Consider the following 15,838-nt stretch of genomic DNA (forward strand, 5'->3'; position numbering starts at 1 on the left):
TTACAGCAGCAACCATTTGAAACCGTTTTATTCCTTCTCCCTTTTCTTTTGGAACTCGACAAGAAACGACTCTTTCTTCTCTTTGCTACTTTTCCATTTGGCTTGGGTTTTGGGTGCTTGGATGCATCGTGACTTGAATTGTCCTTCGGCTTCATCGATCAATCAATCAATCAATCAATCAATCATCTCCTATTCTATCCCGGCGCACTATCATGGACGTTCATTCAATCATCATCCAAGTTGGCTCATTCCGTGGTCTTTTATCATCCACCCATCCATCCGACTTTCTAGTGCACAGCCGACACTTCCTCGTGTTGTGTCTGGTAGTTTGCGCCGCCACTTCCTCGGTGCTTTTGGGAGTTGCGCCGGCCTGTGGTGGGCGGTCTTTCCATCCGGCGTTTCTGTTTCGACAGCAGCGAGAAGCGACGCATTGGCGGTCGCTCACCTACCTTCTAGGCTTGCTTCGCTTGGTGATTACCAACCCACTGGCTCAGCACACATCGATCTCCCGCTCATCGATTCATGGCATCGACATCGGCGCAAACAGAACTGGACCAACTTCCAACTGCCGGCTTCTTCGGCAGCACTCGAGGCCTCCCTTCCCTCGGCTCTTGATTTTGCTTCTCATGGCGATTACCGCCAGTGGATTTTGTCTAACCAACGGCAACTGCTGCATCGCAATCTAGCTGAATGACTTCTCGACGTTTGGTCACCGCAACTCCCACATGGCGCTTGCAACTTCGCCTGCAATACACCCGACACTGCCAGGACTTCAGCACACTCCGCCTGTTTTAGCGGATGATTGCAAAACCCGACCGCTTTCCTGCTTCCGACACCAAGTTTTGCCATGGTCATTCCGGCACATCCCCAAAATCAGGAGTCACAAAATGACCGACATAAACAGCATTCGCAGGTCTAGGTTCACCGCGCAGGCACATGGAGGGAAAAACTGACTCGCAGGACATGCTAAATACACCACCTCCAATGGACGCAAAAAAGCGGTGCAGCGGCATGAGCAATCAGACACGGTTGGCGGAGCAAACATCTCGTCATTGATGGAATGAGAAGGATGCGGGACGCATTGCACGCGTTCACGTTCAGCACGACACAACGAAAGCCTGATTTTAGCAACGCGGTTCAAAGCCAGGAGGGACGGGATCATCACGGGCAAAACAAAAGCGATTCAAAGCGAGCTTCGTAGGCGTCACCAAAGGTAAGCGCGTCCTCCCTTTTGCCCGCTTTGACATGTTTTATCAGGCTGCGAATCCTGTCGGATGCCGTGTCGAGCCTTGTACCGGTACCTGTTGTAGGATTGGCGGGTCCGGATTGGCTAGTTGCCTTGGACAGTGTCCCCCAACCTCATATCCCTGTCAGATTGCGTTTTCAGGCCACGAGCCTCGTTTATGACTCATAACGTGTGCCCGGCCCTAGCGAATTTCATGGAAACTCGAGAAAAAAAACTCGTTTTCCTGCCGAACTCGCAAATTTTTCATTCGGCTTCTTCTCTTCCCTTTGCGGCTCCCAGGTCACGCCATGTCCATATTTGCCTCGGATGTCGGATACCACGGACACCGAAGTTCTGTCGTGTCGTGTTGAGAAAGTCATTGCTGTTTGTTGCAAATGGCTTGCATTGAAACGTGTTGCACATGCATCCCTTTTTTCCCGTCCGTTTGTGGTGCTGTGCGTGTTGGTTGCAAACGAAAGCGGAAAAAAAAGAAAATTGTGGGAAGAATGACGGGGTGTTGGCAAGCTTGTGCAAAAAGTGGTGCTGCAAGCAATCACAAGAAAGTGCACAAAGAGGCGACAGTTCACATGCGAGATGGTTGCATAAGAACCAGGCAGAGGGTTGCATAAACTGCCGTATCCATTGGACACAAGTCGTCAGCCAATGAAGTCGCAGAGTACACGGCAGAGTTGCGGCGGAGCCTTTGATTACAAAGTCGTAATATTTGGTAATTACGACTGGCGAACCTACGCGATGGTCGCTCTTTTTGACCAAAAGCCCATGCACTCAATTTCGCAACGACAGAGTCTGGCCGTGATAGAACGTCCAAGTTCCAAGCACTAGCAACATCTTGGCCTTGTGTTCGCGTTGTTTTCGTTCTTGCAACTGTGTCCAAAAAGCAAAAGTGAGAAAGGAACAGAAAGCGGTGGAATGTGAACTTCTTCATTCTTTCACCCCGCTCACACTCACCACGGTCACCACCTCACCACTCACCAAAAAGCGCGTCGACAGTGCAAGAAACGAAAACCCAGCTGTGGTTGCTGTCGCTTCCCCGCCGGTGCGATCGTGAGCCGATTGGTCAGAGATTGACAGTTGCGGTCGAATCTGCAAGCCCAGGCTCTGGACTGCCAACCGCGTGGGGGGGCCGGGGCCTCTGTGCCTTTCACCGCCGTATTGGAAAAGACGCGAATGAGCGCGTCCAGATTTTCAAGATTTGTCCGCGATACCCCTGATTAGACTCGATGACGTATACATCTTGCTGCGACTCTCTTTGGTGCCATTGTCTCTTTGTTGGTAAAAGTCACAGCTCAACTCCGTCGTTATGCAGATTGATAATGTATCCTCACCGACTGCTCATCACAACCTCATAACTCGCGAGTCGTTGTGGTGATGTGTGGAATGAAAACATCGCCAGCTCATTCATATTCACACGTTCGTTTTCTGTTGAGATTTGCTACCCGTCTAGCCATCAGGATGTTTCGATATTTCCGATGGGTCATACCATATCATGCTCTTTTTGACACTTTTCAAGGCTCATATCGCGGTAATATTGTTGTTTTCTTTCCTACCTCGTGATCTGGAATAACTGGGTACCTCTACCGATGCTAGATACTATGTAACAGCTAGCTCGACATGAATGCATTGATGCATTGCAGTCTCGACACATGTCCAGACAGGTGAGGCATGTGTTCATTCAATCTTTCTCAACAGAACCACATTGACAGCTGTCTGTAGTTCTAGACTAGGCTAAAATAGCGTGACATCGCTTCTTTGAAATTGGCACGCTCGCGGAATCCCGGTGGTGAGGACCGCTGGTGGTGAGGTTCCCGACGGATCGTTCTGGACCATCTAACCTCTGGGGCCGCGGAGCGCGAAGACATGGGTTGAATGGACAGTGGTGGTTATCAACCCACAGAACGAAGATCGTCGTCAAGATAAGGTGTTGCTGAGGTTTATCTTTGGTAATAACGAACGAACCACGTGTGCACGTGGGCTGCTCGGTTGTCCGATCGAGCGGTTCGAGCGGATAACTTCATCCTATCGGTTGGTATGGACACTCGATCATCATGATCACAGCTGATTCATGGGACAGGGAGCATCGTGCCCTTTCTGTTGGTATATACTATGCTCGTCATTCATCAGCACCATGAACAGTTCTCAAAAAGGCTCAGGAGGAACAAGCGATGCGGAAGACGCCTGGTCAACCTCGATCGACCACGGAAGCCGGAAGACCCAAGGCGAAATTGCCGTTCGTGGTCTGATCTCAAACTCACGGACCATATCTGACTGACTACGGTACCGTTGGCTCAACTCAACTTGTCCGCTTCATTGACGGCGTTTTATTTTGCATATATCAATCTCTCTTGGTGCCTACATTTAATCCACTCGTCTGTCTTTTTGCCTAGAGGTAGACTAAGTCTCTTCACTTTTTTCTGTCACGTCTCTATACGTCTCTCTTCGCCTCTCTTCGCCTCTCTCTTCACACACATCTCTCTATCTATGACTTCTCACCTCAACCGTCGCAAACTGTCGCAAAACTCGCCGAGAACGAGCAATGAAGTCGACAAAATCTTTTACCAAACTATGAGCCACTCACTCTCGTCACGGTACTCACATCGACATTAACTCTTCGGACGATTGACCGTGGTGTGAGCCCAGCATGGATGTATCTCAAAGTCTATAGACCGTCTGACATCCCACACGCCGCAAGCATGATGGCATAAATATCACGACCCCTGTGATCTAAAGATCTTGGATCTCTGTGATCTCGGGCTCTTAAAAGTCTTGAGAGGCTGGGTATCTTAAAATCTTGGAATCTTTGAATCTAAAAAGCTTATGTAGCCGCCTGTCACGGAGTCTTTTCCGTTGCGCTTTCCAAGTCGTGATGTCAGTTTCTCGGGAGGGCCCGAAGGAACCGGACCGAGGGGAAGGCGCGGGTGTGATCTTGGCTGCATGTGTAGAAATGTAGTGTAGAGGTACAAATCGTGATTTAAGTAGTGGCATCGACGGTCAAATCTGTCGAGTTACTTAATTGAGCATCTGGATATCTACGTCTTCAGGTTTTGCTCGAATGGGCTGGTGGCTTCCACTTGGGGTTCTATGACGATGATGATGATGGCGATGCGCACCTGCTAGGCAGTTGCGAAGGGGCTGTTGGTAATGCAATGGTACCTCTGCTTACCTTTTTGGTTGCGCGCATATCTTTCTGTAGCGGACATCTTTGGGGATGATACCTATCTATGTTACTTGTTGGTTGACTGGAGTAGATGAGATACGTTGAAGTCGCTTCGAATATCATACGCATCTATGTACCTAGGTATAAGATACTCAGAAGGCGAGATGCAGCCGGTAAACAAAGAGATAGGTAGGCAGCTTTGGTGAACATTATTCGACGCCGGCCGTATTGGAAGGTGGTACCTTGTCACGGGACCATAAGCTGGTTGCTCCGTGTCTCATGGCTTTCGAGTATCCGGGTCTTGCCCCAGCACTGCTTATTCATTCAAGATCGTTTCGTCTACTTGGAAGACAAGACGAACCGAAAGAGGGAAAGAGACATGCAGAGAGGAATGGGAGATAACACGAGCAACCAGACTCTAAAGTTGCGGATGCACTCACTCACTCACTGCTCACTCAATCACACGAGAGGTACTAGATCACCGAAACGGATACCAACAGGCCCAGCCCAAACCAAATCTGAGTTTGCTCCAACATATTTTCCGTTCCTTACTGACTTTTACCATGTATCAAGTTCCTGCTGGCTTCCCAATTCTATCATAACTAACACGACCATAGCACGCGAAAGCAGGAACCTGACTGGGTTTTTGACTGAAGTCCATGTCACATGCAGACAAACTTGACCTTGATTCCTCAGTATCTCGATTGTCAATGTCCATTGTGAATTTGAGACCTCCAAAGCGGAACTAGGAACTACTTGGTCGTGTTAATTTCGGTCGTCTTTTGAGAGATGTCTTGAGGTTGCCAGTGTGCTTGGACTTTGTACTACGAGCTGCGATCAAGTCATGGGAGACATGAGCATTACTCGGTCCCTTATAGACGGTTGAGCAACGACCGAACCGAATCTCGGGCGTTGTTTCTTTGGTACCTACTTTCTGCTTCGAGTCATCATCCATCGACAATGCAACGCAGACCATGCATGTACTTAACTGTCAGAAACGGTTGTAGAAAGAATCACCGGATGTGTTCATACACTTGGTCTGTTGAATTTATTGTGTTCGTATGTGCATTTCCCTGGAATAGGCGATGAATAGGGATGGAGATCTTGATCAATACCTACTCTTTACCTCAAAAGCGCGAAATCATTCTCATGTCAATCCGTTTTCTTTTGGTGTGGGTGACGGACCATCTGACATTGATATGTCAAATCAAGAAACCAAACCGTGAATAGACTGAAGTGCCCCCAACTCTAGGAAGACAGTCAAGGACCATTATCCATGCTAGCAATTACTGAACTAATCAAAACACAATCTTTGGAGCATGATGTGGCATTTCTCTAGAGGTACAGACACCAATGTTGCTTTTTTGTTGCTTCGATAATGTACTCCTTGTGCTCGAGCTCAGACTAAACCCTTCCTTCCTGTGCTTGTTCAACTTAACGCCCATGGACCACCTACATTGTGCTATCAAGATGTTGAAACTCAAAACGGCTCGTGGGAGCATGTCATTCCCAAGCCCGCCGTGGACGATCACTAACAATGACCATGCCGTTCCCCAATGTGCAGTGGGAACGCCACGAAAGGATCAAATGTAAAGGCATTCTTCCAGCTTTTGTTCACTCGGTTACATGATATACTCAGCAGCAGATCTCGAACCCAAACAGTGAAAAGTCAAATGGTATATAAATACAGTACTCGATACATACGGTACAGTTACAACAGCGAAAACCACAAGCCAAGCAGAACGTAAACCATATATACAGTCTATGTTAAATAGACAACAACGCCCCTGACCAGCCCCCATCACCCATCATAACAATGCAACTCTCCACCATCACATTTGTCTATGCCAAAAAACCTCATATATACGCAGACTAACATTCTATCCAACGTGCATGAAAACCGACCAAGAACTGAATACATAACCAGACAGAACCCTTTACTAAGGTGTTCTTATGTCATGTAGTACTTGGGACCCTCACCACCCTGAGGAACCTGCCAGTTGATATCCTGGTTAGGGGCCTTGATGTCGCAGGTCTTGCAGTGAATGCAGCTGTTCATCTTGTTAGCACTTCTCCGTTACTCTCAATTCCCGGAAAAGGGGTACTCACTTCTGCGCGTTAATCTGGAACCTGACTCCCTCCTCCTTGCTCGCATCCTCAACATACTCATACACACCAGCAGGGCAGAACCTGTTCTCGAGGCCCTTGTACTTGGGATAGGTCTCCTTGGTATGCTGATCCCAGTCCTTAACCTGGAGATGCACCGGCTGGTCCTCCTCATGGTTGGTGCCCGTGCGCGAGACAGAGGTCAAGATATCGAAAGTGATCTTGCCGTCAGGCTTGGGATACTCGATCTTCTCGCACTCGTCGGCGGCCTTGGTGGCCTCGTGGTCACGCACCTTGTGCTTGAACGTCCAGGGCACGCGGCCCTTCAACAAAAAGGCGTCGATACCGGAGTACATGATGCCGCCGTAAAGGCCGAGGGGCGAGTGGAACGAGGGACGCATGTTGCGGACCTCCTTGAGCTCCTGCCAGATGGACGAGTTGCGGAGGGAATCCTCGTACGAGTAGAGGAAGACGGAGCCGGAGTCGTTGGTGTCCTGTAGTGCTTCCCAGGCCGCATTGGCCGCGAGCATGCCGGACTTCATGGCGTTGTGAGTGCCCTTGACCTTGGGCACGTTGACGAAGCCGGCCGTGTCGCCGATCAAAGCGCCACCGGGGAAGGCAACCTTGGGGATGGACTGGAAACCACCCTCGATCAGGGCGCGGGCGCCGTAGGAGATGCACTTGCCGCCTTCGAGGAACTGACGGTAGAAGGGGTGCTGCTTCATCTTCTGGAACTCGCCGTAGGGGGAGAGCCACGGGTTGGGGTAGTCGAGGGCGGTGACGAGACCGATAGACACCAGGTTGTCGCCGAAGTGGTACATCCAGGCGCCGCCATAGGTGTTGGCGGGCAGCGGGTAGCCCATGGAGTGGAAGATCTCGCCCTTCCTGAACTTCTCGGGCTGGATCTCCCAGACCTCCTTGACGCCAAGGCCGTAGGTCTGCGGCTGGCTGTCGCGGCGCAGGTCAAACTTCTTGATGACCTGCTTGGAGAGGGAGCCGTGGCAGCCCTCACCGAAGAGGGTGACGCGGGCGTGGAACTCCATGCCGCGCTCGAAACGGTCTGTGGGCTTGCCGCTGCGGCTGATACCGAGATCGTTGGTGGCGACGCCCTTGACAGAGCCGTCGGGCTTGTAGAGAACCTCGGAGGCAGCGAAGCCGGGGTAGACCTCGACGCCGACCTCCTCAGCGCGCTCGCCCAGCCACTTTGTGAACTCGGAGAGAGAAACGATGTAGTTGCCCTTGTTGTGCATCTGCGGCGGGGTGGGAACCCAGAAGGCACGCTTCTCGGTCAGGAAGCGCATGGTGTCGCCGCCAGCGGGGGTGGCGCCGGTGAAGCGGTTGGGGTTCTCCTCGTCGAGCCAGTCGGGGATGAGCTCCTTGATGCCGGAGGGCTCGATAACGGCACCAGACAGGGTGTGGGCGCCAATCTCGCCGGCCTTCTCGAGAAGTAGGACACGGAACTCGTCATTGCCGGCCTCGTTGGCGAGCTGCTTCAGGCGAATGGCAGCAGCAAGACCGGCGGGACCACCACCAACAATGCACACGTCGACCTCATCGCTCTCGCGCTCGATGCTGTTGGGGTCGAAGGACTCGTCGGCGGCATCAGCGAAACGGCGTTGGGTTGTCGTCGAGAGGGCGGCTTGTTGTCGTGTCCTTGTAAGAGGGTTGAAAGACTGGCGGGCGACGTTGGGTCTGCGAGTGGATCGCGAAGCGGGGGAGATGTTATTGAGGGTGGGTGTCGAGAGGGTCCTCAGACCGCGGGTGGTCTGTACCGAGGTGGTGCCGGCAGAACCAGCCCGCCTGTAGAGGCACGACGTGATGCGTGCGGAGGTCGACATTGTGTGTATTACTGGTGTATGGGCGTCGGGTCCGTGTGTCGTTTGCCCGGCCGGTTGGATGGTTGCTCGTTCGCTGGGCCTGGATATATCGGGGGAACAGGCGGAGGAATAAGTTGGGGAGAGAGGGGGAAGAGTGTGGTGACTGTACGAGTCCGAGGGCGAGGGTGAGGAGGAGTTGTGTGGAGTAAACAAACAAATCTAGTACAAAGGCGAAGACATGATGGTAAGTCACATTATATACTTTCCCAAGATAGAATAGAATAGATAGAAGTCGACGATAAGGAGGAACTAAAGCAAGGGATCAGATGCGCACCTGACTGACTGTTAGGTACCGAGAAGAGAGAAACCAATTCGTTCGCAAGAAATATGCTCACTTCGAAATCCAGAGCCACACAGAGGAACCAAGAGAAAATTGTAAAAAGGACCAGGACTTTCTTGAGGAAAATAAAAACACGGGTGGGCGGGAGCGATCAAAATCCCGTCTTGGACCGAGACCTTGGCGACGACACCGGCGATGCTAGTCACAGCCTCAGAAAGACCCGACTTTGTAGCGTCAAGGTCGGCCTTGGTGCAATTGAGTTACAAGGAGTCCACTGTAACAAGTTCACTTTCTGCCTATGGCATTCAACTTTCCCCGCAGAGTCGTGAATTTCTGCCCGTCTACACTACGATTCGGCGGGGATCTCCAACTCCAACCAAAAGATCCACGGGACAAGAAGCGATCCAGGACCGGGCGAACTCGCAATGACGTCCCTCCCTTGTTCCGACCAATGGAACCACGACAATTTGAAAATGCGGTCTGTGCGGCTCCGGTACAGAGATTGAATCGTGCCTGTTCCTGTGATCTTACCCCACCATTTGACTCTTTCCTTTTTGGAAGGGGGACAAGGAACTTTAATACCCGACGCGCCGAGGGTAGCCGAACAAGCTTCTGTCATTGTTCGCTACGCTATCTTAACAGGTTTTGGTGACAAGTAGGCAGTAATCTGTTAGCGAGTTAGAGACACCGCAATGCGACCCGGGGTAACGGCGCTCATGTTCCCGTGTTTCATGGCTTTGAGGGTTTGGAATTCAAGACAATAAATTCAGCACTGTGCTTTGCCGGAAATGTGGTAAAGCCATTGGAGTCCAAGTCTGGAGCAGTGGGTAAAAAGGGGTGCACGAGGTGTTGGTTGGTGATGCAGTTGGTGTCTGGGGTCCGGGGCTGAACCTGGGGCACTTCTGGGGCACTCTGGGGTAAAGGAAGTTGGAGAGACCGAGGGAGTGAGGAGACGGAACTGGAGAGACTGGGAAGTGACGTTTAACACAGACTTCAGGTTGTTTTTCAACCCCCCTTTATCCGGGTAGAGTGGGTGTACGTACTGGTACTTCATGATGGGTGCAAATCGAGGCTGTTGATTAGAAAGGACCAGCCCGTTCAGACAGCAAAGTTTGTGGCGGATGGCTGAACTCAGTATCTCATGAACGGTGGCAAGAGGCCAATGGCGCGATATATATATATATATACATATTATCCGTGGTTCAGTTGCAACCTCGAGGCTGAGTATAGAGGCGGGTACCACGAGCGGCTCTGGTGGTTGCGCAGGAGAAGTTGCCAATGAGAAGAAATGGCCGAACGACACCTGTTACACACGGAGAGCTGTCTAGGGTAGTAGAGGAACAAGTGAGCCCATACGTTGTATGGGTGAACGAAAGATACATCTCAGGCTTTCTGTCAAGACCCACCATGGGAATTGCGGTACACTCGACGGGAAGGAAGCCCCAACGGCGGCCCCCTGATTGGGAAATAGCAAAGGGATGGAAGCTACCTATTCACAAGGGAAGGAGCACCGGAAGATATCCAGAAGTACAGGAAGGAATATATACATAGACATCAGCAAGGAAGCCAGAGTCAGAGTGGCCGACAGGAACCATGGCCGGCCACGAGATCCTTAGCCTTTTTAAGCTGGATTTTCCCGGACCTTTGTAGTCTTCTCCTCTCCTCATCATCTCCTCACACTTCCTTGATCGCTTCAGTTGTTCACACATGCCCTTTCGCCTGACCCTTTCGAACTGCTGTTGTCTACGCCCATGGTGGATATCAAGTCATTCGGCCCCTTCACAGCGAGACTAGAGCTCTTATGTACAGCTCTTCAATATCCATGGTATCCAGACTATAAACACTTTCTTCTCTAAAAAGGTATGTCCAAGAAAAAACAAAACCAACAACGCTGTTCTTTCAACTTTTGTCTTCGTCAGGCATGTCTCGTCATGTCAAAGTCCAGTCAGTCATGTCGTTATCATGTCATAAGACATCATCACCATTTCCGTCTCTTTCACCATCTTTCCTCCTCTTCATCTTCTTGCACCCTTCCACTTCTCTTCTTCCTCTGCCTCCACATTATCAATGGTATATCCTCCACCCCGTTTTCATCTGCATCATCAGCCTTCACCTTCCCCTTTCCTTTATCCCCTTTAGCTACCTCTTCCTGCCGCCGCCCCTTCCCCATCCCCATCCCCATCCCATTCTCACCCTTAGGGGCAACCTCCCCCTCAATCACCACAGGCATCACCTGTCTTCCCCAACCCTTAACAGTCTCCCACTCCTCCGCCGCTAGTCAATAATCATGTTTGTTAACATCCGGAATCTGATGCCTCTCATGCCTCGCATTCATCACGTCCGCCCAAAAGTCATAGGACAACTCCTTCTGTCTGCGTGCCCTCTCCTCCTCCCTCATGCGCTTCCTCGTCATCCTCTTCCTCTCCTTGCGCATCTTATTTCTCTCGGGCTCAATCTTTCTGGCTTCCACTCTGATCGCTCGATACCCCTGCCTTATTTTCCCCGTGGTGGCCTTGAAGATATTCTTGCATATCCCTTGCACGCGCGACGAGAAAGCGGCGATCAAGGAGGTGAAGATGAGGAAGAAGGAGACAGGCAGGGCGATGGCGCCTATGTAACCTAGGGTTGGGATAGTGGAGGGTTCGTAGTTGGGGTCTTCGTCAGGGAGGCCATTGTCTTCGTGCCATTCGCGCGTGTTCATACCAAAGATACCGGTGAAGAAGGACAAGGGAAGGAAGATGACGGTGAAGGTGGTGAAGATCATGACGGAGAGATTTTGCGAGGCGGCAAGCTCGGTTTGCAGGCGCGACCATCGGACTTCGTCGACCTGGGCTTGGCGTTGGGCCATTTCGAGCATTTTTTCGTACTGGCCAAACAGTCAGTCTCAGAAGACGGAGGGAAATGGTGAGTGAAAACTTACATCCTTCTTGGTAGTCTCTACCCTCTTTACCATTTCGCCCGTCAGCTGCTTATACTCGGTCAAATACTCCATCGCCTTGTCGAGATATCCCTGGCCGTTCTTGGTGATCTCCTTCAAGCTCGGATTGTTGTAGATTTCCTTGAGCTGGTTGACCACTCCCTCCTGGGTTTCGAACAAGCGGAGAAGCGTTGACAACTCGTCTTCCATGTCTCGCAACTCCAATAGCGCAGACGTGTTCTCTCTGTTCTCCCTCTCGGCCTTTTCCAGCTCGCGCTTGTGTCGCTCCTTGATCGACAGCGTCCTGCCGCTGCCGAAATCGTCGTCATCCAGGTCGTCGGCTGAAGTGCTGATGAAGTTCTGGGTGCGGAAGCGGCGCATGTTTTGCGTCATTCTCTCGGCCTGTTTTCATGTCTCAGTTAGCACCCCTTTTTCTTCCCTTCAAGCTCAACGAGAGAGAAGACATACCAACAACCCAATAGCCTCCTCAAAGATCCTAAAGATATCCAAATCCCTATGCGTCGACAGCTCCACAAACGCCATGACCGCGTGCAAAACAATAAACGCTGCCAAATCCAGCGCGTTATCCGTCCTGCCCGTCAAGTCGCCATTCAACTCGTTATACACGATATTCCGCAAATCCGCCTGCTGGAACAACGTGCCCTCCTTCGGACTCGACTCCCGTTTCGGAAAGAACGTAGCCAACATATCATTATCAATAGCCCACAGCCAAAGCTGATCAACCATCAACAGTTTCCCGTCCTTAACGTCGCACTCAAAGTCAAACTCGGACTCATCCTCCGAGCAGGTATCGTCATACTCCTCCCTACTCGTACCATGCTCGCTCCCCTTGGCCGTGCACACCGACGTGACGGCGGACCGTCTACTAGGCGGGTCCACCGCAAACTTGTTGTTGCCCCCATAATGCGACTTATCGGTATGAGCCGATTGATCGTGTTTCGTCAGCTTATACAGCATCTGATCGTCATCCCTTGCGTGCGTGTCCTTGAGCGACGGGTAGGCGAACTGATCCAAAGTGCGTCGGCAGTTCAGCGGCGGGTCGAAGCCGATGTACTCCCATATTACTTTTAGTTCCAAAGAATCGAGGTGTTCGACGTACTCGGGCACGGGTTTGGCGCGCCCGTGTTCGAGTCTCTTTTCGATCAGCTTGCGCCGCCGGATGATGTTGCAGTAGGTGTCGAAATGCAGGTACGGCAAGTAAATGTAGACGCAACGGGGGCTGGGTAAGAGACTGCTAAGGCGTTTGTCGGTCAGGGGCGTGCTGGTGCTGGCGGTGCCGGTGAAGCTGAAGGGGGAGGAGATCCCGGGAAGACTGGTGTCGGCGGGGACGAGGCAGGCAAAGGGCTTGAGGTACGATGGCTGCGATTGGGCCTGGAGGCCTTGGACTTGTTTGGTTTGCCAGTGTTCGCGGCTGAGGAGCTTTGACAGGTTTTGGTTGCGGGTTTCTTCGATGCGCTTGAGCACTTCTTTGGCCCAGATGGGATTGTTGAAGGGCACGTGGATCCAGGTGATCTTCTTCTTTGCGTGATGGGCGGCACTGTGACGGCCAAGTGGAAAGTTGGCTGGGTGCATAAAGTCCGCTCCGACGGCGCTGGAGACGTGGTCGACGATCAGCGACGGGGCAGAGAAGCTGCCAATGCTGCTGGCGTCCACGTCGCTGTCCACCTCCGAGGACGGGCCCGTGCCGTCGTCATCGTCTTCCGTCTCTGTTACCGTTGCCGACTTGAGCGTAAAGGCCCGCGTGAGCAGATGGCGCTTGTGCTGGACTTTGCTCAGCCGCTCTTGCAGGAACGGCTCGGCTCCCTTTTGGAGGTACTGGCCCAGCTGCGTCTTGGTTGCGTACAGCCGCGTGCTCGAGTCCGATTCTGGGTCGGGGTCCTCGTAGAACCCGACGATTTCCACCTTGACGTGGTCCTTCAGCTTCAGCGGGTGATGGATATGCTTGCTGAGGCTCTTGGCCTTCAGCACAGCCTCATGCAGGTCCTCGAGGAAGTCGCTCATGGTGGAGATGTTGTTGGGTCCGAACGAGGCAATGTTGGCGTGGCTGTTGTCGATGGCAAAGACATCTTCCCTGGCCAGCTCGAGCAGCGCGGACTTGACCGACACCAGGGGGGCCGTGAACTTGACCTCGCTGGCAAAGTCGGCGCCCGCGTTGGAGAGCTCGCTGTCGATGGTCTCATAGAAGGACCAGATGCGGAGCTCGCTTGCAATGTCCACAAACTGCTCGTGCATCTTGTCCAACCAGGGGTTGTTGTTGATGTTGACCTTGATCTGGTTTATTATCGAGTTTGGTAGAGCCCGGTGCAGCTGGAGCAACTCGCGGACGCTTTCCCGAAGGTTCCTCATGGACATGTAACTTGACCCCCGATGGGGCGTGGCTGAGATATGTTAACACTTTGACATACTCAAAATTGCGGTGGGGAGGAATCATACCAAAGAAACCAACGCCATGGCAATTGTTCTTGATATCCCTGAACCGACTGTCTTCATGGGCCTTGAGCAAAGCTCGCTTGACTACCAAGCCACCAATGCTATGGGCGATGAAGAAGAGAGGACGAGACGGGCGCTATGTTTAGGTCGATCAGTCTTGGAACTTTCAAAACAAGCTTCAGAAGCACGTGGGTTCCTGGTCTTGGGGTTTAGGTAATATGGGAAAGTCTTACCACTCCTTGGCGGATTTGTAATACTTGCTCCAACAAGTCGGTTGCCAGCATGTCAATATTTATGCCTTCTCTCAGGCTTCGATGCCTGTACACCAGCACCCGTATCGAGGGGTCCTTGTTCCGAATTCCCTGTTGAATCCATACATAAGGGGGTCTCATGGATTTTGGCGTGCCAGGTTTCTCCGAAGAGCCAAAGTCACTTTCGGCTACCGGGTCGCACGTCCATGGATGAAGCGGTTCCGCACCGGGACACGGTACGGCGATGATGTCGACCTTGGTCTCATTGTAGCCGTGACCGCCAACATCACCGTCAATGACAGCCCAGCCGGGCTCGATGTCCTGGGCCAAAGTGACGGCACTGCCCACGGTGGGTTTGGTGATGTTTCGTAAGTTGGTCATGATGGGATGGCCTTGCAAGACCTTCCTGGTTTCATCACGGGCCCTCTCTTGTGAGGATCGGCTGGCAACCGAGTCTTGGCCGGAAGTTTGTTGTCGTCGCTGAGGCGGAAAGCCGGCCGCCACCGCCGTGACCGCTGCCGCATTCTCGAACTCGCCGGTAGCCGTCCCACTGCCGCTCCCCACCGTAGGCGGTCGGGTGGGCTGCCGTAGCGGTTCTAGCTCTACAGCCTTGTTGTCAGTGGAGCCGCTAGAGCCATTGCCGTCCATAATAGCACCGCAAAACTGTGCTGAAGCAAATCGGATCCTGGATGCCGGGTGAGAAGTCTTGTGTGTTGTTTTTACAGGTAAAGAGCAGCACGGAAGAGAGAGATGTTGCGGTGGCCAAGACTAAACAGAGTTGTGGAAGCAGACTTGGGACTATTTAGTAGGGGAAAGAGACCCCAGAAAACACCACGGATGGACCAGCCAGCAGCGGTAAAGTGCTGCCAAGATAGCTTGCCAAGATCAGCTTGGGTAGCCCGTATCAAGCGCGGTTCTTTCTTGGTGGCCATTTGACCACAACCTTGAGCACACCAACCGCTCACAACCAGTCTAGGAGAGGCAACCGTCCAGGGGGGTGTTTCTGACAGTAGGTGGGATTGGTCCGTAGGGGACGGAGATGGATGGAAACCGAATGGATCAGTGGGTCGTGAGGGCACCGGCAAAGCAAAGGAGACCACCGAGACAAAAAGGCATCTGTCGCAGACCGAGGGGGTTCTGGGGTTCTGGAAGGTGATGAGTCGTGTCTATGAATATCCCTGGAATATCTTTGGCAGAATCCCCTCTCTAGCTGTGGAGGGCCGGCCGGCGAGAAGAGAGCTGTCACTGGATGTCTGGCTGTGGGCCTATGGAAAAGGGTTTAGGTTGGTCGATCCGATCTCGAATCCATCCCAGGGCTTGGTCTTTACCGCCTTCCATGCCGCCCTCTTGCACCCGGTGTTGGGGACAACCGGGAGGGAAAAGGTGGGCAGCTGATGGACACTGATGAGCACCGATGAACACACCACACCTCGAACTGTGTGTGAGAGCTTGGTCACGACCTTGGAGTGCTCCGGTAATAACGCACCTGTTGCCCGCCAACTGTCGGGTAGTTGCTCATGTTGCTTGCCTGCGAGCATTCTTGCCTATAGGAGATT

General features: G+C 52.4%; 3 protein-coding genes across 3 annotated transcripts; 1 reads left to right on the forward strand and 2 right to left on the reverse strand.

Annotated features, from left to right (window-relative positions):
• Positions 1-121: 121 nt before the first annotated feature.
• On the forward strand, positions 122-694 carry SMAC4_14066 (uncharacterized protein; the record flags this gene model as incomplete). Its single annotated transcript, XM_066091762.1, has 1 exon — positions 122-694. The coding sequence occupies one exon, from the start codon at positions 122-124 to the stop codon at positions 692-694; it is 573 nt and encodes a 190-aa protein (XP_065947691.1).
• A 5,352-nt stretch (positions 695-6,046) lies between these two features.
• On the reverse strand, positions 6,047-9,384 carry SMAC4_03404 (uncharacterized protein). The gene is made up of 2 exons (XM_003353038.2): positions 6,510-9,384; positions 6,047-6,451 (listed from the first exon to the last, which is right to left on the reverse strand). Exons 1-2 carry the CDS (start codon positions 8,342-8,344, stop codon positions 6,352-6,354), a joined length of 1,935 nt encoding a protein of 644 aa, XP_003353086.1. The 5' UTR covers positions 8,345-9,384; the 3' UTR covers positions 6,047-6,351.
• A 643-nt stretch (positions 9,385-10,027) lies between these two features.
• Positions 10,028-15,130, reverse strand: SMAC4_03403 (uncharacterized protein). The gene is made up of 5 exons (XM_003353037.2): positions 14,265-15,130; positions 14,035-14,167; positions 12,049-13,979; positions 11,584-11,982; positions 10,028-11,529 (listed from the first exon to the last, which is right to left on the reverse strand). Exons 1-5 carry the CDS (start codon positions 14,928-14,930, stop codon positions 10,942-10,944), a joined length of 3,717 nt encoding a protein of 1,238 aa, XP_003353085.1. The 5' UTR covers positions 14,931-15,130; the 3' UTR covers positions 10,028-10,941.
• Between the last annotated feature and the right edge of the window lie 708 nt (positions 15,131-15,838).

This window comes from Sordaria macrospora, chromosome 7 (assembly GCF_033870435.1).
Source record: "Sordaria macrospora chromosome 7, complete sequence".
NCBI classification, from domain to species: Eukaryota; Fungi; Ascomycota; class Sordariomycetes; order Sordariales; family Sordariaceae; genus Sordaria; species Sordaria macrospora.